The sequence below is a fragment of the Diabrotica virgifera genome, chromosome 2 (genome assembly GCF_917563875.1).
Source record: "Diabrotica virgifera virgifera chromosome 2, PGI_DIABVI_V3a".
NCBI lineage: Eukaryota > Metazoa > Arthropoda > Insecta > Coleoptera > Chrysomelidae > Diabrotica > Diabrotica virgifera.
In genome coordinates, this window is record NC_065444.1 from 177,883,066 (window position 1) to 177,910,571 (window position 27,506).

The 27,506-nt window shown below is 32.9% G+C and overlaps 2 protein-coding genes across 3 annotated transcripts in view; one reads left to right on the forward strand and one right to left on the reverse strand.

Annotated features, from left to right (window-relative positions):
- LOC114335851 (ADP-ribosylation factor 1) overlaps positions 1 to 1,993 on the reverse strand; it is a 63,648-nt gene extending 61,655 nt beyond the window's left edge. Inside the window, exons 1-2 of one of the 2 annotated variants that reach the window (XM_028286142.2) lie at positions 1,641 to 1,993; positions 1,041 to 1,210 (exon numbers count right to left, since the gene is read on the reverse strand). In XM_028286142.2, coding sequence (XP_028141943.1) covers positions 1,041 to 1,188 — 148 coding nt within the window. In that variant the 5' untranslated portion in view covers positions 1,189 to 1,210; positions 1,641 to 1,993. Of the gene's footprint in view, positions 1 to 1,040; positions 1,211 to 1,432; positions 1,482 to 1,640 lie in introns of those variants that run through there. The other variant, XM_050642942.1, reaches the window with a different exon arrangement.
- Positions 1,820 to 27,506, forward strand: part of LOC114335850 (tRNA (cytosine(72)-C(5))-methyltransferase NSUN6) — a 58,872-nt gene continuing 33,185 nt past the window's right edge. The window contains exons 1-3 of the mRNA XM_050642941.1: positions 1,820 to 2,009; positions 2,065 to 2,383; positions 21,100 to 21,262. Of these exons, the coding sequence (XP_050498898.1) occupies positions 1,914 to 2,009; positions 2,065 to 2,383; positions 21,100 to 21,262 (578 nt within the window). The 5' untranslated portion in view covers positions 1,820 to 1,913. The remainder of the gene's footprint in view (positions 2,010 to 2,064; positions 2,384 to 21,099; positions 21,263 to 27,506) is intronic.

Below are 27,506 nucleotides of genomic sequence, written 5' to 3' on the forward strand. Positions count from 1 at the left end.
TGGTCATCCTTGACGAGAAGTAAACACACAAATTGCTTCACATTCTGGGGCGTAACTAGCTTGGGTCTGTATTCATACGAAAATGTTAAGTATTTAACTAATTTTGCACTAAACAAATATAGGTACTTGGTGTCATCTCTTAGCGACTATTATTATTAACGTCTTAGGTCTTTATTCACGCGATAGATAGGTACTTTTATTTTTAGTAGATCTACATTAATAAGTCAATTTCGTCAAATTTTGACTTAGGCCTACGTTCTTGCGAAGCAGTGATATATGGAGACTTACAAAGAAGTAATATTCAGAATTGGAAAGAAAAACCATTGACAGAAATCAGTGGAAGGATGTGGTTAAGAGATGTATGGAAACACTATAAGAAATATATCTTATAATGACTATAAGAGATATATATATATATATATATATATATATATATATATATATATATTTTATGTAAATAGTAATTATTGTAATGAATAATTAAACTTTTCAGCCTAGGCCTGTCAAGCTTTATAAATAATTATTTTAAAACCTTCACTATTCACATATTCTTGAAGGGAGAAAGTGCTGATGTCAGCAATGATGAAACTATTTAACTTTTTTTCATCTTAACAAATAATATTATTGTACTAAACTAATATAATTAAAATATTCCACTACACATAAATTAGATATGATAAAAATCTTTATCAAATAGTATTTCTCACAACAAAAATGTTACTGCAATGTGGACCATCTGGACAAATGTAGCAAATTTAGCAAGATCAATAATTGCAAAAATAAGAAATGGTGAAATTTTTCAGTCTAGGGTATCCAGTCAAGGCCACTGAACTGTATAATGATCTATTTATGAGTCATCTTATTTTTTGATTAATGAGTATAAATTGGGTACTTATTTACTATAATAACAACCCTATTCTCATGGAATTCAGAGGAAATGAACACAAAGGAATCTTTCAAGAAACCAAATTATTACTAATTGATTTAGCTTTTGATAATAATTGACAGTAGAGTACTATGTCATCAAAAAGTTTACTCACCAATTGTTGGAATAGTTGTTACAATTTCTCCTAATTTAAGTTTATATAAAATTGTGGTTTTACCAGCTGCATCGAGTCCTACCATCAATATCCTCATTTCCTTTTTGCCAAAGAGGCCTTTGAATAAATTTGCAAACACATTACCCATAGTGATTGCTTATTTTATAAACCTGAAAAGTAAAATATATTAAGAAAGGTTTTGAAGTAATTAGTGTTCAAATTTTACGTCTTATTCATTACTGGAATGCATCTAATTTTAGAACAAAGACGAAATTTAAAATATAAGGTTATTACATGGTCTAAAAAATGACATATTGATCTGATATTCTTGGAGAAGTATAACATACCAGTAAGAACAAGAAACTTAGTTATAACTTAAAATAAGATGTTACTTTTACAAGGGAAATAACTGAATTATCACTGTAATGAAGCAATTAACTACACCAAAACCACACAAGCCGACTTTTGACTTGTTGTCACTTTAAACCAAACCCCAGTGGGTTGTAAAAAAGTACCAATTACTGCATTTATTCAAAAGCAGACCTATACAAAATTATATTAAGACAAAACTGAAACATTATAGAATACTTTGATACTTACTTTTTGAAAATAAACACCTTACACTTTGAAAAACGCTATAACATTCACCTGTCCTCCCAAAAAAGTTGTCGAATGTCAATATGGCGGACTTGAAAGAGAATCGTAGCTCATGCCACGTCTTGGGAACCAGCGTGTCGCATTGGTTGGCGCATGACACGTGACCTTTTAGTTTTTAGTCATCAACTTCTAACCTATCAAGTATGCACGTTTTGTGACTTTAATTTTGTTTACAGAATTATTTTACGTTGATTTTAAATTATCTTAAAGGTTAAGATGGTTTACCCTAATTCCCCGTTTAAGACAACGTTCAACAATAAATTAATAACGAATTTATTTCTTGACGATAGTGTCACCAAAACAAAAACATCGGTAAGTTCTACGTTTTTGTTGGCAACACTGATAAATTAAAAGCGGTTATTTTCAGGTTTCAAATGAAGAATTATTAAAAATACAGCAATGGTTATGTTCTGCACCAAAAATAACTTCGATAAGAGTAAATACAATAAAAACAAATACTGCCAAAGTTTTAAAGGTATTAAAAACCTATTTTGCAGAAAATTGTAATGATACACCAAATGTTTACATACATCCCTCTTTTACCAATGTAATAATAATTGACAGTTTAAATTGTCCAGCAGAGTTTAAAAAGTTTGATAAAGAAATTATAGTAGACACTGATTGTGCTGCAGCAATTCTTCGGGGTGCTCATATATTTGCCCCAGGAGTATTAGGAATGGTTTCAGGTAAAATTTTTGTTTATAATTAAAACTAAATTATATTATTTTAAATATCCTATGATGTCAACTGTCAGTTATACCAACTGGATGTCACAACATAGAGGTCACAACAATCACTAAGTACTACGAGGGTAGAGTGAAAAATTGGACATATAAAAATACAGGGTGCTTCATTTTAATAATTGGAAATATTCTAACTGTAGATTCTTGTGCTCAAAATATTATATATATTATGGTTTAATCCAAATCACCTCGTCCGAAAATGCTTACTACGGGAACTAGAGCTATTTGAAGATGGCGTAATTAGTTTTTTTAAATACACTGAGCGGCACAAAAAATGGCCACCCCACAAAATGGGTAATTTTTGATGTCGTGAATTTTCTAAAACTGTTGTCCGATTTAAGTAATTTTTTTAACATTTTATAGCCTTATTCTTTAACAATATCGCTGTAATAAAATTATTGCTAGACAGGTAAATGATCATTGTATACCGGGTGTACCAATCAAACTGTGTTTTATTCTCAAAGTTCACCACACCCTGTGTAATATTCTAGCATTTATAAAATATTGAAATTAAAACCCAACTATAGCCGCAGGTTTTCTTAACATTCTGTTTTTTGATTCATTCGCTTATGTTGGATAATAAAAAAGTTAGGTACTTTAGCAACTAGCCATGTTCTTTATCAATACAGGGTGTTTCTAAATAAGTGCGACAAACTTTAAGAGGCAAATCTGCATAAAAAAATAATGGCCGTTTGCTTTATAAACCCATGTCGGCAAATGCTTCGTTTCCGAGATACTGGATGTTGAATTATTTTCTTACAAACTGACGATTTATTTATTGCTCTAAAACCGGTTGAGATATGAAAATGAAATTTGGTAGATTTTAAGATACAGTTATTGCACATTTTTTGACATGCAATTAAGGATTTTATATTCTCCATTGGCGCGCATACGGGTAATATTACCCGCATGCACGCCAATGGTGAATATAAAATTCTTAGTTGTATGTCAAAAAATGTGCAGTAACTGTATCTTAAAAACTACCAAATTTCATTTTCATATCTCAACCGGTTTTAGAGCAATGAATAAATCGTCAGTTTGTAAGAAAATAATTCAACATCCAGTATCTCGGAAACGAAGCATTTGCCGGCATGGGTTTATAAAGCAAACGACCATTATTTTTTATGCAGATTTGCCCCTTAAAGTTTGTCGCACTTTTTTAGAAACACCCTGTATTGATAAAGAACATGGCCAGTTGCTAAAGTACCTAACTTTTTTTTTCTCTCTGATTCTGGCTTTGGTTTAGAACTAAAACCTTTAGCCACGTAATTGTATAACTTATCACTAAGTCAGGGGAGTAATGTGTAGTGTGTGTTGAGTAAGTGTCTTGTTACTTTGCAAAGTCGACGTCATTGTCTTTGCAAAGAGACGCTAATTCTTTCCGAACGTCTGCGGTCCCTCCAGTGAGTACCGATCCCACAAGGACAGAAACTATTTTCCATTTAAAGTACCTAACTTGGATGAATCAAAATGAATCAAAAAACAGAATGTTAAGAAAACCTGCGACTATAGTTGGGTTTTAATTTCAATATTTTATAAATGCTAGAATATTACACAGGGTGTGGTGAACTTTGAGAATAAAACACAGTTTGATTGGTACACCCGGTATACAATGATCATTTACCTGTCTAGCAATAATTTTATTACAGCGATATTGTTAAAAAATAAGGCTATAAAATGTTTAAAAAATCACTTAAATCGGACAACAGATTTAGAAAATTTACGACATCAAAAATTACCCATTTTGTGGGGTGGCATAGCCACCTTTAATTTACAAGCCATGAAGAGAAAAAGGCAACGTCACAATTGATGACGTCCGTAGTCCGAGTTTCGGACTACCGCTTTCGAAACTACGATTTTAAAGTACAAATTCTGGTAAAATTTATAGTATTTTTTGAGTTGAACAAGAAAATATTATTAATTAGAAGTTTGTACAAAATAATATTAAAAGTAATTCCTTGTAAGTAACGTTTATTATACAAAAAAAAAACAATAACAAGAATATAAACGGAATTCATTTTTTTCGAATCCTAAGAAAACTAATAAGTATTTTTCAAAAATTTAAACTCGGAGTAAAAGATTACGTTAGGACCGAGGGCCCAAAGTCCCTGAAAACTTCTATGTTTATTTTAATAAGTTACAGGGGTGAAAAACTAAGAAAATTTAGTGTGATTTTTAGTTTCAAATATGTCATTAAAAAACTTTTTATTCATTCTAAGGGACTTTTGGCCCTCGGTAATAAAGTAATCTTTTATTCTGCGTTTAAATTTTTCAAAAATACTTATTATGTAGTTTTCTCAGAATTCGAAAAAAATGATTACATTTAAAATACAGGCGTCAAAATTTTGCATTTTGTTCCTTTCCCCTTAAAGTTGGTCGCACTTATTTAGAAACACCCTGAATTGATAAAGAACAAATCTAGTTGTTAAACATAAGCGAATTAATCACAAAAAAACAGAATGTTAAGAAAACCGGAGTCTATAGTTGGGTTTTAATTTCAGTATTTTATAAATGCCCGGTACACCATAAAAATTTAACTGGTTAGCAACAATATTATTACAGCGGTATTGTTAAAGAATTAGGCTATCACATATTAAAAAAATCACTTAAATCTGCCAACAGGTTTAGGAAATATAAGACATTAAAAATGACAAATTTTTTAAGTGGACGGATTTCTATATGCACGCAAGTTTATATAAAAATATATTATATTGAACTAAAATCATCTTAATAACATACCTTTTAATGTTCTTTATAATTGGTAGCACGAAATATTGTAAAATATTTCAGTTTCTCTGTAAATACAGTGAAAATTATTTAAAAACAAATGAGAACTGTCAGAATTAATCGGTCTACCAATAGATGTTGTTAAGTTTCAACTTCATGGCTTGTTAAGTAAAGGTGGCTATGGGGGTGGCCATTTTTTGTGCCGCTCAGTGTACTTCTATAGTTTATTTTTCAACCAAGAGGAGTAAACTAAAAAGACAGATTCACACCCAAAAAAGTCACTATGTAGAAATGTCACCAAATACATAGGTATTCTTTTTTGGTTGATCATGTCGGCCCTCAATGGTAATCCATAAATATTATATTATATTAATACGTCACTAAAGAGTTCTAAAAACAACTGCTTTTTATATAAAAGCATACTAAAAATTAAAGAAATAACACAGAAAACACAAAAAATCGCCGATATAACTTAAGTAACCTATGAAATGCCAATGTGTCAAAATTTGATAAATGTCATTAGTGTCAAAATTTTATAACTTGCCTGCGGTTGAACCAATTACAAACAAGCATTACAGCGCGGTAAATTTGAATCACTGCTCTTGGTTTAAAAACAAACCATAGAAGCTTTTATTTAGAAAAACGAAAACTGGTACGTCTATTATTTATCTTCCAGAGAAAAATCGATTACATAAATTGCAAATTTCTAGTACTGGTCATAGGCGTCCCTTTGGGCAGAACAACGGTTATTTTATCGCAAACTTTTTTGTCTTTGACTCTTAAGCATTTTTGAAAGCGGGTTATTAAATTGTGAGGTATTCTATTTCTAAAAGGTGCTGATGCTTTAAGTCGGTAGGATACACCGTTTTCTAGAAAAAGCGAATTGCAAATTTTTTGTTTTTTGAATTTGAAAAAAATAAAAAAAACGGCATGTTTCACCTATTTAAAGCAAGACTAACTGTTATTACTAGAATACCTTATACTTTAATAATCTAGTGTCGAAAATTCTTAAAAGTAAATCACAAAAAAGAATGCGATAAAATACTAGTTCACCTCAGAGGCGGCTCTAGTCCATGTAGTGCCCGTGTGCAGTCGATGCTCTGGCGCCTTTTGGTAGACGCGCAGTCGAAATGGAATAGTCGAATGTGGTAGTCGGCCGATAGTTTGCCTTCAAACTAATTTGTCGGCCAAATATCGACCGACGGCCGACAGTTTAATCAGTGTGAGCTAACTAGGACTTGCGCACACAAGACGATTGTTTATCGGTCGATAGTTCAATTCTCGCCTAGTTTTGGTATAGTCGGTTCGCTTAACTCAGACACAGCTGGCTAGTGATTTTAGTTGACAATTTTTTTGTTTTTGTCCAATTTTGCCAAAAATTGACAAAATTACTAACTATTTAGTAATTATTAACTATTTTTTTATTGACATCGCATTATTAACAATTTAGTAATTATTTTTTCGCCGATTTTACCAAATTGGCAAAATTACTTACTAAAATCACTAGCCAGTTGTGTCTGAGTTTAGCGAACCGACTATTTCCAATACTTGTGCCGTGCGATTATTTTTTTAACATTTTGCGAGAAAATGGCATCGTCTAATTCACAATCGTTAATTGTAGAAACCTGCATGGCCCAATTAGCATGACTATTCATTGAAGGTGACTAAGATCATCCGATAAAAGGCAAAAAACTTTTTTGGGCAATCAAGTAATTTAGAATACATTGTGTAGAATTTTCCACTAAATAATCTATCACTGAGAATTCATCATCAGCATCATCAACAGCTATTCCATCCATCGCCAGAAGAAAGCCTTCTAGTACAGTCACTGAAGGTGGATATGAGCTATTACCTCCGATTTCGTTGAACCTCCATCGATTTGCTGGAAAATTGGTGAGTGGTTAGATGATATATCAAGGAACAAAGGTGACATGGTGCCAACTTGCGCTTTTACCCTGGGGGTGGGTGCCACCCCTTCTCAAGGGTGAAAATTATTTTATTAAAAATAATTACATAATTCGATAGAGAGACAAATTCTAAGTGAAATTTGTTATATAAGGTTATTAAAATAAATCAAAACTTTTTGAGTTATTAAAGATCAAAGATTTTAATTTTTCGTGAGAAAAAGCATGTTTTTAACCCATTTTTCATAAATAACTCAAAAACTATAAGTTTATACAAAAAAGTTATTATTACCAAAATTGAAGCTAATAAAAAAGAAATAAACCACCTACTAAAAAAAACCTTTTAATGTTAACAGAAAGTGAGTTATAGGTAATTAAATGTATATTTTTTTTCGGCAAGTACCCAAATCTAAGTATTCAAGCTTAAATAACGGGAAAATGATGCATTTTATAACATAAACTTATTAAACATTTGTCAAAGTACTTAGAAATATCTATCAAATGAGTCCTCGAACACGTTGATAGCATTAAAATTTATGCTCCAAAAATTTTTCAAAATTTATCTTTTAAAGTTTTTTCCAAAAAATGATCTTGTTTTTTTTTAATATCTCCGTCAATTGTTAGGTTATAAGGTTCACCTAAAAACCATTTGAAAGCTAATTCCAAGAGAAATTAAACGACGTTGAATTTATTCTTTTAAACCTCTTACTTTTTTAAAAATAAAAGGTTAAATGGCCCCGGTTACATGGTTCTCGCAGCAAAATTTAAGCTTTAAACGTCTCTATCTCGGTTATTTTTTACCCTACAGAAATAATAAAAAAGGTAAAATATTTGATACAGAAAAAACTAAAATTTGGTTATATATAATTTTTTACGTATATTCAGTATTTTTGGAGTTATTATAAAAAAAAATGAAATGTTGTTCTGAAGCTATTTTCTTGTGGCATTTTTATAATCAAGTATATTCAAATGGGAAATAAGCCACAATTTTACCTCAAAATGATTTAATTATTTATATTATTTTATAATAAAATCATTTTTAGGTAAAATTGTGGCTTATTTCCCATTTGAATATACTTGATTAAAAAAATGAAAATTACGATCATTTTAAAAATTCTGATTTTTTTAAATTATACCTTTTTTTCAAAAATTTTCATTCTAAACCGGTCAAAATTGTTGAAATCATTACTTATGCTAACATAAAGAAATTATTGTAAGGATTACTATAAATTTTAATTTTTATGGAAATGGGGTATGTTTTATTTTCCACTTTTTCCTAAAAAATTTGAAATGGTTGTCTTATTTTCATCATAACTTGCTTAATTTTAATGCTATTAACTTCTTCTGAAGCTCAATTGATAGTATAGGTAATCCGAAGGGCTTTGATAAATGCTTAACAGATATATTTATAAAATGCATCGTTTTCCGTTATTTAAGCTTGAATATTTAGATTTGAGTACTCGTCGAAAAAAATTGACATTCAATTACCCATAACTCACTTTGACTTAACATTAGTTTAGTTCCTTAGGTGAGGAGTGTACTCAATTTTTTATTATCTTCAATTTTGTTAATTATAACTTTTTTGTAAAAGCTTATAGTTTTTGAGTTATACGTGAAAAACAGCTTTAAAGCATGCATTTTTTTACGAAAAAATAAAATCTTTGATCCTCAATAATTCAAAAAGCATTGATTTATATTAATAACTCTATATAACAAATTTTGCTTAGAATTTGTCCTTATATCGATTTATGGTATTATTTTTGATAAAATAATTTTCACCCCCGAGGAGGGGTGGCATCCACCCCTAAGGTAAAAGCGCAAGTTTGCATCATATCACCTTTGTTGCTTGAGGTATCCTCTAACTACTCACCAATTTTCATGAAAATCGATGGAGGTTCATCGAAGTCGGAGGTGAAAACCTTCAGTGACTCCACTATTCCTTAGATGTATTCATTTACAATTTTAGTTTGTTGTTTTTTTCCATTCGTGACCAGCCATTCACTTGATGTCATCAGTCCATATTGTTTGAGGTCTGCCTCTACTTATTTTGCTAGTCGTTGGTCGCCATTTAAGAATTTGCTTCGTCCAACGGTTGTTTTCCATTCTTCCTATGTGTCCTGCCATTTCCATTTTAACATGACAATCTTCTGGATCACATCTGTTACTTTTAACCGTCGCGTCGTCTTATTTCTTTCACTGTAAATTGGATGCACTCAATACTCTCGGAATCTCTTCTTGGATTTCCTCCTCCGTTATAATATGAGACTGATAATAACATTTCTGGATATTTTTTTCATTGTGCGACTACTAACTTCAACAGTCAAACAAGAACTTTAATACTAAATCGTTCGAGAATAGTCGGTCGGCTGTTGATAGTGTGCGCCCTCTTCACCAAGCCGACTGTTTAGTTGGCTCGGTATGCGCACTAACAGCCCATCCCGACTAAACTATCGGCCGATAAAAAGTCTGCAGTATGCAGGGCTCCGCTTACTGCAGTGTTTTATCCTTCCAGTGTTTTAATTTTTGAAGGAACGAAAAAGTGTCATTATTTTCCTTTAATAGTTCGAAGCGTTTGTCAAATTTAGTAATTGCGGTATCTAATAGGTAATATGTAGTAAAAGTTTACTTTAAAATGTATAAGGACCAATAAAGAAGAGGTAAGAGGCCATAAAAGAAGGAGAAAAAAAAATAAACAAACAAAAATCTTACATAACCTTCTGTAGGATAATGTCAGTTTGACACTTATCGTACAGATAGTTATCTTTGTTTCACACTCTTAAAGACAAAGAAAAACAGTGTAGCTGGTAGCTGCTTTGGTAAAATACATAATATGTTTTTTATTTGGCCACAGCGCTTTCCTGTTAAACTTGACGTTAGCGAAAAAACTAATATATGAGGAAAAATTGGTTGAATTTGTTTTCCGTCAAGTTTCTACCGATGGGTTATGATGTCATTAAATCTATGACGTGCATTCCTAATTGTTTGACTTTTAGTTTATATGCTATACCTACCTTTATTCACATAATGCTATACAGTGCTAGTCAAAAGTCCGTACCCCCCCTCGTATCTTTTGAGCGGTTATACCTATAATAGTGAAATTTGGAGGGGTGAAATAAACGGACGTAAGCTTTTTAACTAGTCAGGACAGGTGACGTAATAGTCACAGATGACGTTACAGAGCCACTGTGACCGATAATTTTAAATGGGACCTTATGGCAAGTGATACCTCGTTTGAAAGGTATTCAAAATACCTATTCAGTCATACTAATTTTTTGGGTTTTAGTTGATTTTGATTTTGGTGAAAAAAATTAAATAAATATAATATTGTAGTTTCGCATTTAATTAATAAAAATTCAAATGTCCGCCTATGTTTTTTTTGTAAAAAAATTGACGTTTTTCAATTCTCTAGTAGTTTTTACGTCAACGTCAATCTTTTTGACAAGTAATTATATGCGGAATTTTAAATTTTTATTAGTTAAATGCGAAACTACAATTTTATATTTATTTCATTTATTCATCAAAATTAGCTTAAACTCAAACAAAATCAGTATGACTAAATAGGTATTTTCAATACCTTTCAAACGAGGTATAACTCGCCATAAGGCCCCATTTAAAATTATCTGTCACAGTGGCGCTGTAAAGTCATCTGTCATAATTACGTCACCTGTCATGACTAGTTAAGAAGCTTATGTCCGTTTATTTCCTCCCTTCAAATTTCACTATTATAGGTATAACCATTCAAAAGATAGGAGGGGGGGTACGGACTTTTGACTAGCACTGTATAGTATATTAAGTATGGAGAACGGTAAGGGTTTTATACCGATCGAAGACAATTGTTTGGAGGAGGAGCGGAGCGACGACACCAATTATTGTCTGAGATCGGTTACCCTTAACGTTCGACATGCATATAACGTTTTTTGCACGATTGATACCATTATAAATTATAAAATTAAACATTTTCGTCATATTGACTAGTTTCATTCATTTTATCAAGATAGATACTTTGGTTGTTAGGTAGTAACTAGGGTGCATAACAACAATGGAGAATTGAGTTTTTATTTAGTTGTCAATAATTTTAAGTACAATTTTGATTATTATAAATTAAAATATGAGCGAAAGTGAATTTGAAGAAATTGAACGGGCTTGGGAAGAAGGGTGTTCCGCAATTATTCCCGAAAAATCCAAAATCCGTTATCAAAATACCTACCAAAGTTTTAAAAAATGGTGCGAAGGCAAGAATTTATTAAAATTAAGAGATTTTTTAACTCGACGGTAATTGAATTACTTACCGTCGAGTTGGAGTACTTACCGTCGAGTTGGATTACTTACCGTCGAGTTGCTAGTAAATGTCACCTACTGACGTAAAATCTGTCACGGTAAACAGTCAAAAATGATCAATCGTGCAAAAAATATATTTACATGCTTTAAAAAATGACTCGGCTCAAATTTCGTATTCTGCGTTCATTTTTTCATTCTATTTATATGATTAGGCCTGGATTCCCCGTAAAAAAAAGTTTATTAATAGCAAGCTGAAAATTTGTTAATAGCTTAACGGTGTCTATTTTGTGTAACGGTGTATTTTGTCGGACAGAACTTCCAATTGATTTGTTACCCATTCATTGTACTCTGATGCAAAAATCAGATTGCTATTTATCACCAATTGGACATTTCAATAAGTCTGGCACGTAGAACATGTCAAATGACAGGAATTATGTTGGTGATAAATAGCAGTCTGGTTTTTGCATGAGAGTTTGAGGAAAGAGTAACAAATCAATTGGACGTTCTGTCCGACAAAATACATGGGACATTTTCGTAGTCTGACGTTCCAAACCTGTAACCTGTTTCACAATTAAAACTTTCCCTGTTCCAGTGTTCCTGTATATCAAAGCTTGTTCGCCTAGACACTATTAAGCTATTAAAAAAATTTCAGCTTGCTATTAATAAACTTTTTTTTGGTACGCGGGATCCAGGCCTGTATGTAAACTTACCGAATAACCTCAAGTCAAGCAAACACCTCCTTATTGCCATTGGTGATAGAATTATACACCCGTGTTGAGCTGCCCCCCCCCACTTGCAAAAATTAAAAAACAAATAGCCCTGATTTATGAGCTATTTATGAGCTCTCATATTCCGCAAACTAAAAATTTTGAGCTCGTTCCACTGAGCAGGAATTTAATACCCTAGTGGGTATATATTTAAAAATAGGAATATTGAATCGGTTTTTGTGGCAGAATTACGAGCTATTTATGAGCTCTTGAAATTATATACTTTCGATTTTTGAGCTCATCCCCTTCACCCCCAAACAACCCTTTAATTGATTTAACTTAAGTATTGCTGATATAATTCATATAGCTTATATACTCTAAGAATAAACTATTAAATCAAGAGCATTTCGATTATTGAGCTACAACCCCTTCGCAAGAAAACCACCCTATCTTCCCGGCTTAAGAGAAAGTTGTACTTAAAATGCATTAAACTAATTATTTGGCGACTACATATCATTTAATAATTTATAACCTTCCAAATTACGCGCATTTAGATCAGTAAATTGCAATTTATTTTGTATAGTGCAGTCACTGAAGGTAAAAATCAACGATTACCTTCAATTTCGGTGAACCTTCATCGATTTTCACGAAAATTGGTTAGTAGTTAGAGGATACGTCAAGAAACAAAGGTGACATGGTACCACCTTGCGCCTTTACCCTGAGGGTGGATACGGCCCCTTCTCGGGGGTGAAAATTATTTTATAAAAAATAAATGCACAAATCAATAAAAGAACAAATTAAAAGCAAAATTCATTATATAAAGTTAATAAAATAAGTCATTACTTTTTAAGTTATTAAAGATCAAAGATTTTAATTATTTGTGAAAAAAATGCATGTTTTGGAGAGGTTTTTTGTAAATCACTGAAAAACTTTAAGTTTTTACAAAAAAGTTAGTAGTTTAATTCGTATAGCTTCTATTCTAAGAATAAACTCTTAAATCACGCGTCTTTCGATTATAGAGCTACAACCCCTTCGCAAGAAAACGACCCCATATTCCCGGCTTAAGAGAGAGTTGTTCTTAAAATAATTTAAATAAATTATTTGGCGACTACATATCGTTTAATAATTTATGAGCTTGCAAAATATACGCATCTCAATTATTGAATTGCCATTTTCTTTCTATAGTGCAGTCACTGAAGGTAAAAATCAACTATTACCTTCGATTTCGGTAAATCGCCATTTATTTTCACGAATTGACAATAACAACTTGGGGTTTTAGCCTAGGGTATATGTCACCCCTTCTCGGGAGTGAAAATTACTTTATTAAAAATAACCCCACAAATCGAGAGAGGGATAAATTGTAAGCAAAATTTGTTATATAATGTGATTAAAATAAATCAATACTTTTTGAGTTATTAAAGATCAAATATTTTAATTTTTGGAAAGAAAATGCATGCTTTAGAGCGATTTTTCATAAATGACTCAAAAACTGTAAGTTTTTACAAAAAAGTTTTCATCACTAAAATTGAAGCTAATAAAAAATATAATAAATTGATTACTTGAAAAACCCTTTAATGTTAATTTAAAGTAAGTTATTGGTAATTAAATGTATATTTTTTTCCGCGACTGTTCAAATCTAAGGGTTCAAGCTTAAATAACGGGAAAGAGATGCATTTTATAACACTTAGGTACTAAATACTTGTCAAAGTACTTAGAAATACTTATGAAAAATAAGATCCAGAAAAAGTTGATAGTATCAAAATCCGCTCACCAATTTTCGTGAAAATGAATGGAGATTTACCGAAATCGAAGGTCATAGTTGATTTTTACCTTCAGTGACTGCACTATAGAAAGAAAATGGCAATTCAATAATTGAGATGCGTATATTTTGCGATCTCATAAATTATTAAACAATATATAGTCGACAAATAATTAATTTAAATTATTTTAAGTACAACCCTCTCTTAAGCCGGGAATATGGGATGGTTTTCTTGCGAAGGGGTTGTAGTTCAATAATCGAAAGGCGCGTGATTTTAGAGTTTATTTTTAGAATATAAGCTATACGAATTAAACTACTATTAACTTTTTTGTAAAAACTTACAGTTTTTTAGTGATTTACAAAAAACCTCTTCAAAACATGCATTTTTTTCACAAATAATTAAAATCTTTGATCTTTAATAACTTAAAAAGTATTTACTTATTTTATTAACTTTATATAATAAATTTTGCTTTTAATTTGTTCTTTTATTGATTTGTGCAGTTATTTTTTATAAAATAATTTTCACCCCCGAGAAGGGGCGGTATCCACCCTCAGGGTAAAGGCGCAAGGTAGTACCATGTCTCCTTTGTTTCTTGACGTATCCTCTAACCACTGACCAATTTTCGTGAAAATCGATGAAGGTTCACCGAAATTGAAGGTAATCGTTTATTTTTACCTTCAGTGACTGCACTATACAAAATAAATTGCAATTTACTGATCTAAATGCGCGTAATTTGGAAGCTTAAAAATTATTAAATGATATGTAGTCGCCAAATAATTAGTTTAACGCATTTTAAGTACAACTTTCTCTTAAGCCGGGAAGATAGGGTGGTTTTCTGGCGAAGGGGTTGTAGCTCAATAATCGAAATGCTCTTGATTTAATAGTTTATTCTTAGAGTATATAAGCTGTAGGAATTATATTCGCAATACGATATATTTTAAGTTTTCTCAGCATCTTTCTCTTAAGTTAAATCAATTAAAGGGTTGTTTGGGGGTGAAGGGGATGAGCTCAAAAATCGAAAGTATATAATTTCAAGAGCTCATAAATAGCTCGTAATTCTGCCGCAAAAACCGATTCAATATTCCTATTTTTAAGTAGTGGGGGGGGCTGACTCAGCCCCCCCCACTAGGGTATTAAATTCCTGCTCAGTGGAACGAGCTCAAAATTTTTAGTTTGCGGAATATGAGAGCTCATAAATAGCTCATAAATCAGGGCTATTTGTTTTTTAATTTTTGCAAGTGGGGGGAGGCCAGCTCAACACGGGTGAATTATACATAATATGATGATATTTGAATTTATACATTTATTGCAGCATTGGTTAAAATAATCGCTTATCTTTCCCTACCTGCTTAATCAATTTGTTTGTGGCAATATCTAATTTCGGTTGGATTTCTTTATCTGAAGTACAATTAACTTATTTTCTAACTTTATTCATTAATGATGATAGTCCCGGCTCTCCCTAATGTGCCCATAGTTCGTGATATTTAAGCTTAAATGATATTGTTTTTACCCATTTTACAAAAAATGGGTAAAAACTGCCCAATATTACTCTACATCCCACCAGATTGAAAACAATGAGAACCTTCTCTGGTTACACCTCCAAATTTTAGAAGCCTCGGAGGTGTAACCAGAGAAGGTTCCCATTGTTTTCAATCTGGTGGGATGTAGAGTAATATTTTTAATGTTATTTTATATGCTATTAGATTCAGTGGCGTAGCTAGCCCCACAGGGGCCCCATTATCAAAGTTTGTCGCGGGGCCCTTTTCCATCAGCCACCGCTGATATGGCATAGTGCTAAAAAATGTTCAACGAAAGAAGCAAAAACGCTTGTATAGAATAGAATAGAAATATGCTTTATTGTCACGGAAAGTTTTACAATTTTATGGACAAAGCTTCCAAAGATTAGGAAAAAAACAATCACAAATACAGTTTACTAAAATTACATAAATCGTCAATATTATTACAAAATAAACGATAATGAAATAAAACAAAACAATTGTTTCATTAATACATAATTGGAAATATTTTAACTGTAGATTCCTGGGCTCAAAATATTAAGACGTATTATACAGTGAACACGTAAAGGTTGGAATAAATTCATTTTCTCGAGAATGGACGATTTTGGAAAAAAATCCCGAAACAGGTCAATTTTTATTTTTAAATTACGAGTTTTTGGCATATATATCATACTAATGACGTCACCCATTTGGGCGTGATGACGTCATCGATAATTTTTTTAAATGAGAATAGGGCAGAGTGATAGCTCATTTGAAAGGTAATTTAATTCTCTATTCAGTAATATAAACATCAACATAATTATTTATACAGGGTGTCGAAAAAAAATTTTTAATTAAATAAAAAGAATATGTGTAATTTATTTAATTCAAAATACATTTTGCTGCATTCAGAAAACAGAACAAAAATTTTTTTTTGAAAATAAATCATTGCTTTTCGCTTAAATTAAATGCTCAAATTGTCAAGAGGCAGGTTATGGCTGCTTTAATATTGAATTTGCAAAAAACGATATTTATTTGTCAAATAAACATTTTTTCCTGTTTTCTGATAGCAGTAAAATGTATTGTGAATTAAATAAATTACACAGATTCTTCTTTTTTTGTCAATAAATTTGATTAAAAAAAAAATTTTTTTGGACACCCTGTATAAATAATTATGTTAATGTTTATATTACTGAATAGAGAATTGAATGAGCTTTCAAATGAGCTATGACACGACCCCTATTCTTATTTAAAAAAATCATCAATGACGTCATCACGCCCAAATGGGTGACGTCACTAGTATGATATATATGCCAAAAAGTCGTAATTTTAAAATAAAAATCGACCTGTTTTAGGATTTCTTTCCAAAATTGGCCATTCTCGAGAAAATGAATTTATTCCAACCTTTACGTGCTCACTGTATATAGGGTGAGGCAGATAAAGGGCCTATTAGAAATATCTCGAGAACTAAAGGCAACTGAATTATGAAAATTGGAATAAGGGGGTTTTGAAGCCTGATCTATTTAATGAAAATATTTTCATCAATTTGGTACTTCCGGTTATACCGGAAGTTGCTTTTAACTTCGTTTTTTTAAATGGGACACCCTATATATTTTTACATTTTTGGATTCTCCTCGATTTCTTCTTTCTTAAAATATAAGGTTTTATAACATTATACAGGGTAGGTTAAAAGATAATTACGTTTTCTTATTAATTTCGTAACAATATTCACACCCTGTAGGATTGTAGTAGTTTGACATAATAAACTCTATTTATGTTCAAAGGATTTTTAATATAGTCTACTTTTGTTAACAATTATTAGTGTAGCTAAATTTTTTATTTTAGTATACAGGGTGGGTCGAAACTCGGAATGAGTATTTTCTAGTTTTCTTAAATGGAACACCCTATATTTTAGTATTGTAATAAAATGATATTCCATGGTACTTTTTTACTTCTTAAGAATTCCCTATACCTAACTGCTTTAATTTGTGCTTAATTGTTAGTCGCACCAACAATCTTAACTTCGATGGTATTTTAATCGTTCAACCATTATTGACAATTTTAAGTATAAGTCTAGATTAATATGTATTTATTTCCAAAAACTTATTTGTTATTGAATATTTTCACGGCCAACCTAATACAATGTCACCTATTTTGTGTTGCAATTAATGTTTGACTTGAATCACCAATAACTCACGAATTAAAGCAGTTAGGTATAGGGAATGCTTAATAAATTAAAAAGTACCATAAAATAACCTTTCATTACAATACTAAAATACAGGGTGTTCCATTTAAGAAAACTCAGAAAATACTCATTCCGAGTTTCGGCCAACCCTGTATACTAAAATGAAAAATTTAACTATACTAATAACTCTTAACAATAGTAGACTATATTAAAAATCATTTGAACATTAATAGAGTTTATTATGTCAAACTACTACAATCCTACAGGATGTGAATGTTGCTACGAAATTAATAAGAAAACGTAATTATCTTTTAACCTACCCTGTATAATATTACAAAACCTTATATTTTTAGAAAGAAGAAATCGAGGAGAATCCAAAAATGTAAAAATATATAGGGTGTCCTATTTAAAAATACGAAGTTACAATCAACTTCCGGTATAACCGGAAGTAACAAAGAGACCAAAATATTTTCATTAAATAGTTTATACCTCAAAACCCTTGTATACTAATTTTCATTATTCTGTTAGCTTTAGTTCTCGAGATATTTCTAATAGGCCTTTTATCTGCCTCACCCTGTATATAAAACGCACCAGTTTTCGTTTTTTCATATTTTTTTTTGAAAATTTTTCTCAAATTAAAAACACAAAATTTTCAAATCGACATTTCTGGAAAACGGTGTATCCTACCGACTTAAATCAAGAGTACCTTTGAATACTACTAGAATATCTCACAATTAATACTCCAGTGTCAAAAAGGCTTTAAAGTTAAAGACAAAAAGGTTATGCGATAAAATAACCGTTGCCCTACCCAAAACGGACGCCCATGACCTGTACTAAAACTTCACAATTTATGGAGACCTAGGAGTAGGGGTTGCCCTATCCAAAATATAAATAGGCGTTTTCGCCTATAATATAGGTTTTTGTTTCTCTAAATGGAAGGGTTCTGGAGGTATTTAAAAAATTACTAAATTTACTAATTACAAGACGCCTTCTTCAAAGAGCTCTAGCTCCTTTAGGAAGCATTTTTTGACTAGGTGATTTGGGTTAAATCTTAATATTTTGAGACCACGAATCTACAGTTAAATTATTTCCAATTAATAATAAAACTGTATATTGCAAAATGTAAATAAATTGTAAATTGCATAATACAACCTTAGGAACTAATAAGTTCTGCGTATAACACCCAAATATAAATAATAATAATAAACCTAATAACACTGGAACCTAATAAACATTAATGAACCAAAGTCGAAAAATAGATTTGAATTGTTGAGACTCATTATTTTAAAACAGATTCAGTTTTTTCAAGCCAAAGGTAAATTAACATTTACAATGAACGTAAACAAAGAAACTCTGTACTTTAACGGCGAACGATCGGCAAATACATAGATATACCTAAATACAATTTATACATAAAGAACAGATTACACGAAAATATAAGCAAACAATACACAGTGTTTCAATGTTTCAAATATTCAAAAGTAAAGCGATTACAAATACTGCAATTTGGCATTAACATTATACAATGTCTCACACACAGCCATCGGTGAATAGACAATAAAAATTAGCTTGAAAACTAAAAAGCTCTGTAGTTGTGGAAAGGCGAGAGGCAGAAAATAGATAGGTACCTGTGCATAAATATAGTTTGTGTGTAGATAAAGAATCCATTTCACGAAAATGTCGATAAACCAACAATGCACACTGTTCAAAGCGTTTTAATACTGAAGTAATTGTAAAATATTTTAATCAATTTTTTGAATGGAATTTTGTTTCGACATGCCGCGCTGGGCCCCTCAATGTCGGGGGCCCCGTATAATTGATACGGCTGATGCGGCGGTAGCTACGCCTCTGATTAGATTGAAAACTTAGTCTTTTGCTAGAAGTTGCCGCTAGGGCATTCCTGCCATTTCGTTCGTTGCAATCCGTAACTGCACGCCGGGGTTTGTCCTGGTTGGGTCAGAGAGAGCAGCATATGTGCCTCCTGACGAGAGACTAATAAGTTTCGAAACCGGTAGAGGTGCTTGTTGCACTCTCTGATTGAATTAGAATATGATGCGGCTGTAGTTTCGTGTTACAACGAAATTGAAAATGGTTATTCATTTTTGATTTACATGTTTACTCCGATTGGAGTACGAAAGGAACCATTCTCGTAGGAACTTTACCGCGCTGAGCAGATGGGATGTGAAATAAAAATTGTAAAATTCCCTCATCTTCTTTAGTCTCAGCATCTGTTATGGCTTGCAAATTTTAGAAGCATCGGAGGTGTAACCAGAGAAGGTTCCCATTGCTTTAAATCTGGTGGGATGTAGAGTAATATTTTTAATGTTATTTTATGTGCTATTAGATTGAAAACTTAGTCTTTTGCTAGCAGTTGCCGCTAGGGCATCCCTGCCATTTCGTTCGTTGCAATCAGTAACTGCACGCCGGAGTTTGTTCTGGTTGGGTCAGAGAGAGCAGCATATATGGATATGCCTCCTGTCGAGAGACTAAGTTTCGAAACCGGTAGAGGTGCTTGTCGCACTCTCTGATTGAATTAGAATATGATGCTGCTGTAGTTTCGTATTGCAACGAAATGGTTATTCATTTTTGATTTATAAGGGGAAGTTTGGCAAACATTACTCAAAATTAGTGAAATTGACTACGAAGAGATTAAAGATCGACTTCATGTTCTACTTGAGGTCACGTTAGATTAGATTATGTGAGGTCGTTAAGGCTATCCGCACTTAGACCTATTATAGAGATCTTTTGTGCATACCTTAATCTAGTTAAGCTCTAGGATGCAAATACTTCTGATGAAGTTGATTAGCATCCGACGTGACTTGTTTCCTATGTCAGAGTACGCTAGTGTGACCTCTTCTAGGAATTTTAGTCGTTTTCAGAACACTGCTACGCAGTTGCACAGTATATGTTCTGCCGTTTCTTTTTCGTTGTCACAGAAACGAAAGTTCTCACTATCTGATTTGCCCATTTTTTTGAGATTATATCTCAGAGGGCAGTGACCAGTGAGAAGGCCAGTGACCATTTTTATATCTTTTTTACTAATTTCGAGAAGGCGGTTTGTTTTTGTTTGCCTTTGTCCTGGTGTGTTAGACCAGTAAAGTTGTAGTTGATTGAGTTTCCAGGTCCGGAGTTCCTCTCTGATGTGGCGTTTTGATAGTCCACAGAAGGGTTCTGAACCTTGGAATGGAGTATTGGCCCCTTCTTTTGCGAGGCTATCAGCTTCCTCACTTCCGCAATTTCCTTGTGACCTGGTACCCACATCAAGGTTACTTTGGTGCGTTCCAGCAGCTTCTTGAGGGATTGTTTACAGTACCAAACCAACTTTGACTCACAAGTAAATGACTTTAGAGCCTTTAAGGTAGCTTGACTGTCTGATAAAATAAAGACTTTTGCCCTACGAGTGTCTCGGTTGTAATTTTCTTGGGCACTAATGTCTATGGCATGTAATTTTGCCTTATAGATAGTTAGGGCGTTTTCAAGAGATTTGGAGAGTCTTAAATTGGGCCCAGTAACTCCCAATGAGGTCACGTTGGGTGAAAACCTAGAACTTACGGAGTCCGATTGCTTGATTGCTTTGATTTTTTATTGATAAATTTTTTCAGGTTCTCAGATAAACGAAAACGTTAGTATTTACGCCGATGTTGCAAAAAAGTGTAAAAAGGGACTTCAGAAAATATATGAAGACGACTTCAAAATATTCATTGGAAATGGGATAGTTAAGATGCAGAGGCACCAGTTGTTTGCAACTGATAATATTGCGCCCAGGTAATTGTTTAAACTTAATTTATTATTGTTGAGACCATATTTTCACTCCTATCCATTCAGCCATCCAACGAAACTACAACCGGAACCTGGCATTGGCCTCCTTCAGCAAGATTTCCCATTTTACTCTGGGCTAATTAGCAAAATTCATGGAAAAGTTATTTACCAGCAATTTTATTGCTGGAATAGAATTATAAGATCCTATATATTAATAATATAGGTATGCAAAGTCCGCAGATAGTGTGCTACTTTTTTTATAAACAAAATGGCGCCGACAAATCGTATTTTTTCAATTATTGCTCTATAACTCCGAAGATTTTAACTCTACAACAAAAACACCCAAATAAAAATTCACCGCAATTAAATTCTGCACAGAGACATGTTTTTCACGATTTGCTCCGACGAAAATTTTCCTCAGAAAATGCGGGTTTTCCTAACAAAAACTCTAATGTTCAAATAAAGTTTTAGGTAAGTAATTATTAATCAATAATTAAATAACTTAGTGACATCAAAGCTTTCTTGGTATAGATTGTAATTCCAGAAGCCGGTGAAAATTAAACGAATATTTTAGCAACAATTCAATTGTTAATTAACAATTTACGATCGCAATAATAACCAAAATAATCATGATATATTGATCAAACTTATAAAGATTATAAAGATGAGATGCTTATTTAATATTTTATCGACAAAATATAAATTTTTCTTTTTTTTGCATAATCTTTAAATTTTGAAAAAAAAAATAGTTATAATACGTTTGTCTAATTAGTAAAGTACAAAGAAAGGTTATTTACCAGCAATGTTATTGCTGGAATCGAATTATAAGATCCTATATATTATTAATATAGGTATGCAAAGTCCCCAGATAGTGTGCTACTTTATTTATAAACTAAATGGCGCCGACAAATCGAATATTTTACAATTATTGCTCTATAACTCCGAAGATTTTAACTTTACACCAAAAACACTCAAATAAAAATTCACCCCAATTTAATTCTACATAGAGGCATGTTTTTCCCGATTTGCTCCGACGAAAATTTTCCTCGGAAAATGTGGCTTTTCCCAACAAAATCTCGAATTTTCAAATAAATTTTTTGGGCCAGTAATTCTTTATCAATAATTATATAGCTTAGTGAAATAAAAGCTTTCTTGGTATAGATTATAAATTCAGAAGCCGGTGAAAATGAAATGAATATTTTAGCAACAATTCAATTGCTAATTAACAATTTACAGTCGCAATAACAACCAAAAGAATCATGAGACATTGATCAAACTTAGAAAGATTATAAAGGTGTGATGCCTATTTAATGTTTTGTCGACAAAATATAAATTTTTCATTTTTTTGCATAATCTTTAAATGTTTAAAAAAATTGTTATAAACAAATTAAAATTTCTCAGAAATTGTTTATTATATTCTAATGTTAAAAAATGGTTAAAATGCGTATTTCATAGGTCTTGAAAGTGAATGCTTTAAAAATTTTTTTCAACCATTTGCAAAAAATTTATGAAACAGCAAAGTAAATATACGATTTCTCCGTTGTTTATAATTTGTTTTAATTGTTTCAAAGCTTAAAAGTGAGTCTATGGTACAATCTAATTACTCACAAATAATGTCAAAAATTAGTGCAATGGTTATATTTTAATCAAAGATTAAAAATACTTTTTTTTGTAATTTTTAGCGCAAAAGTAGGCCTGATACAGAGTCGGAGCTAAAATGTTCACTCGAAGCGACTGACACGCAGCATACATTATTTATTAAAAGTGTACGTTGCGCGACCGGTCGTCGCTCCGAGTGAAAATTTTAGCTACTGTATTATTCTACTTTCGCGCGTGTAAATTACAAAAAAATATATTTATAATCCTTAATTAAGATATAACCATTAAACTGATAATCGATATTATTTTGTTAATAATTAGCTTGTACTTTAAACTCACTTCTACTCTTTGAAAGAATTAAAAAAATTATAAACACCGTAGTAATCGTATGTTTACTTTGCTGTTTCATAACTTTTTTGCAAGTGGTTGCAAAAAGTTTTAAAGCATTAATTTTCAAGATATTTGAAATGCGCATTTTAGCTATTTTTAAAATTATAATATAATAAAAACTTTCTGAGAAACGTTAATTTGTTTATAACTATTTTTTTTAAACATTTAAAGATTATGCAAAAAAATAAAAAATTTATATTTTGTCGACAAAATGTTAAATAGGCATCTCATCTTTATAAGATTTCAAAGTTTGATCAGTGTATCATAATTATTTTGGTTATTATTGCGACCGTAAATTATTAATTAACAATTGAATTGTTGCTAAAATATTCGTTTAATTTTCACCGGCTTCTGGAACTACAATCTAAACCAAGAAGGCTTTTAAGTCACCAAATTATTTAATTATTGGTAGATAATTACTTATCTAAAACTTTATTTGAAAATTAAAGATTTTGTTGGGAAAACCCGCATTTTCCGAGGAAAATTTTCGTCGGAGCAGAACAGGAAAAACACGTCTCTATGCAGAATTTAATCACGGTGAATTTTTATTTGAGTGTTTTTGTTGTAAAGTTAAAATCTTTGGAGTTGTAGAGCAATAATTGAAAAAAAAACACGATTTTCGGGCGCCATTGTGTTTATAAAAAAAGTAGCACACTATCTGAGGACTTTGCATACATATATTCTTCTTCTTCTTCTGCTTAACTCAGGCGAGACTCGTTAGTCTCTGGCACTTGGTCATAAGACCTTTGTACCAAACCCTGTTCTTCTCCTTAAACTTTAATAAGTCCTGTGGCCTCAACGAAGGCCAACAGTTTTCTTATTGGTAGTTTTAAGATCTCTTCTGGTTCAAACCTCATTTGACCAGTGAAGTTCTGCCTTACATCACCTAGCACACTGCAATAGCATAGTATGTGTATGGCAGTTTCTTCTTCCATTTCGCACTTTCTGCACCATGGTTCATTCACCTTACCTAGTTTGTATAGGTGATTTCTTAAATGACAATGTCCAGTCACCATTTCAGTGACCGTTTTGATCTCTCGTTTATTGAGGTTCATCAAACTGTTCGAGAGTTTTTTATCAATATTCTTGATTATTTTTTTAGTCTGGATTTGCCCTTGAGTAGTTCTCCATTTATTTTGATGATTCTTTATCAGCCATTTCTGAACCTCGTTTTTCATAGCATCTTTAGTGATGCCACAGAAAGGTTCTGGGCCTTCAAAAGTTTTTCTCGAGCCTTGTTTCGCTAACATATCTGCTCGTTCGTTCCCATGCACCCCTTCATGACCCGGCACCCATATTAAAGACACTTTGTTGTCTTTTGCCAGGTTATTGAGGAGATCTTTGCAGTTTTTCACCAGTTTTGATTTGGTGAGAGGGTTCTTTACAGCCAGAATAGCCGATTGGCTATCTGTGTAAATGTTGATTCTCTTAGCTTTAGGGTCCTCATCAATTATTTCATCAATGCAGGCCACCAAAGCAAAAACTTCAGCCTGGAACACCGTTGTATGTTGACCTAGGCTGTAAGATTTATTATAGTTACATGTTTGCCCAAAGACTCCTGATCCAGTACCATGGGCAGTTTTAGATCCATCAGTGAACCATATTAAGTCTCCATTAATGTTTGGAACTTTTTGTTCTCTAGATGGTATAATTGTGTTAATCTTCTCAGTGAAGATTAGTTCTGGTGTCATCATATCTAAGTTCATCATAAAGATGTATTCCTCAAGTATAGTCCCAGTAATGTTTGTGTGGCTATTCAATACATAATTTGGCCTCCAAGTATTGTTTGCTTTGAGCCTCAGGATGGTCATAAAGGCTACCGCCGAAATATACAATTCCAGCGGAGGGAGACCTGTGATAGCCTCTAATGAAGCCGTTCCTGTACTATTCAAGGCTCCTGTTATATTTAGATGCGCTTGTCTTTGTAGGGTGGTGAGAGTGGTCACACAAGATTGCAAAGCCGTCTTTCTCCACCAGAGTACTGACCCATAAGTAACTGTCGGTCGTATCACTGATGTGTACAACCAACATATCACCTTTGGTTTCAATCCCCAGGTTTTACCTACAACTCGTCTGCAGTTCCAGAAGAGTCGCTTAGCCCTATTGGTTATATTGGTAATATGAATATTCCAATTGAGTTTCGAATCCAGGGTTACCCCTAGATACTTAACCTCATTGGTTCTTTCCAGTACCTCTCCAAATAATTTCAGCTCACTCAGTCCAGTAAGCTTCCTCTTATTTGTAAAGGCTACCAGTTTAGTTTTAGAAGGGTTCACGGAGAGGTTCTCTTTCAGACACCAGTTCTCTATGTAGTGAAGGGCATATCGCATCTGATACGCAACAGTAATGGGAAATTTTCCCCTAGTTACTATCACGATATCATCTGCGAAACCCTGGACCCAGATTCCTTGGGCGCTTAGCCCATGAATCAGATCATCGACAACTATGTTCCATAATGACGGTGACAATACACCGCCTTGAGGGCATCCCTTAGTTGCCCTCAGATTTATGGTATCTTCATGCGTATCTGTGGATATTATTCTGCTCTGAAGCATCTGAATAATCCACTTGCATGTTGTGTTGTTGATTTTCTTTCTCACCAGTGCGCTCTGTATAGACTCGATTGAGGTATTATCAAATGCACCTTCTATATCTAAAAATGCAGCAAGGGCGACTTCTTTCTGATGCAGACTCCTTTCGAGTTCCGACACTAGATTGTGCAGGGCGGCTTCACCTGATTTCCCTGCCTGATACGCCCATTGCCGTTGGTGCAGTGGATTTTCATTTAAATTGTTTTTCTTGATGTGTTCGTTCAAGATTTTTTCCATGGTTTTTAACATGAATGAGGTCAGACTTATAGGCCTGTAGGATTTTGCTAAGGTGTAATCTGTTTTTCCTGGTTTGGGAATAAACGCCACCCTTGCCCTTCTCCAAGCTTTGGGAATGTATCCCAGAGCATGGCTAGCTCTAAATATTGTGATCAGGGGACCCATGATTATTTCCAGACCCTCCTGGAGAAGCTTAGGAAATATACCATCCGGTCCCGCAGTTTTATAAGGTTCAAAAGTTTCAATAGCCCATCTGACCTTGTGAGAACCAAAGATCTCGTCAGAGGTCAGCCAGTCCCTTTTGGTTGGGCTATTGTTTGCTTGATGATTGTTATTAGCAGTCAATTGCGTCGACCCTGGAAAGTGAACACTTAAAAGATGCTCTACAGCCTCCTTCTCTGTGTCCGTATACTTCCCATTGGGCAATTTCATTGACTTGGGTTTGTTAATGTTATCTCTTTTGAGGATTCTGTTAACCCTGGCGCTTTCAGGTACACTTTCAATGTTTTCACAGAATTCTCTCCAGGATCTTTCCTTAGCGGATTGGATTTTCTTATTATAGGTTTTCAGTTTAGCCTTATATGCTTCCCAATCACCTGATTTCTTCGCCCTATTGAAGAGCCGTCTTGTTTCTCTTTTGAGATCAGACAGCTCCTTATTCCACCAAGTTACTTGCCTGGGAGGGTGACTTTCTTTTAACGGGCAGTTTTCAACCAGTCTACTGCCATCTCAACCTCAACATTGTTTTTTGGCCTTTTAGGATAATTCCGTACCCTTGTTCCAAGATCCCTCTTAAAGGATTTCCAATCGGTCACCTTAGGGTCTCTATAGAACCTTGGTTCCGGTTTGACTGAGTTTATCTCAAAGCATATGTATGCATGATCCGATAAGGATAACGCATCCGACACATGCCAGTCAGATATTATGTTCCCAATCCCCATAGAGCATAGGCTTAGGTCAATTAGTGATTCTGCTCTTGATGTCCTGAAGGTGGGCTTATTACCCCTGTCCAGAAGATCAAGTTCAGTAGTGCAAAGGTACTCAAAAAGTAACTTACCTCTATTGTTTGTATCTCTGCTTCCCCAAATGATGTGGTGGGCGTTGGAGTCGACTCCAATGATAAGTTCTGTATGCTTATCATTGGTATATTCTAGAAGGTTCTCTAGGTTAGTCCCTGGAAGTTGTTCTTTACTGTCAATAGGAAGGTAAAGAGACGCAACAATCAACTCTGTAACCAACGCATTGCAATTCAGTTTAATTCTGGAAGCTGTCATGTCTCCCGTACAGAGCTCCATAACTGGTACCAGGTTAAGGTCAGATCTACAAAATATATAAGTTCTGATTTTATTGTCAGGTACTCCCAAAATTAGTTCCCATCCCTTAACATTTAATCCCCGTATCTTACCTTCATTTATCCACGGTTCTTGAATAAG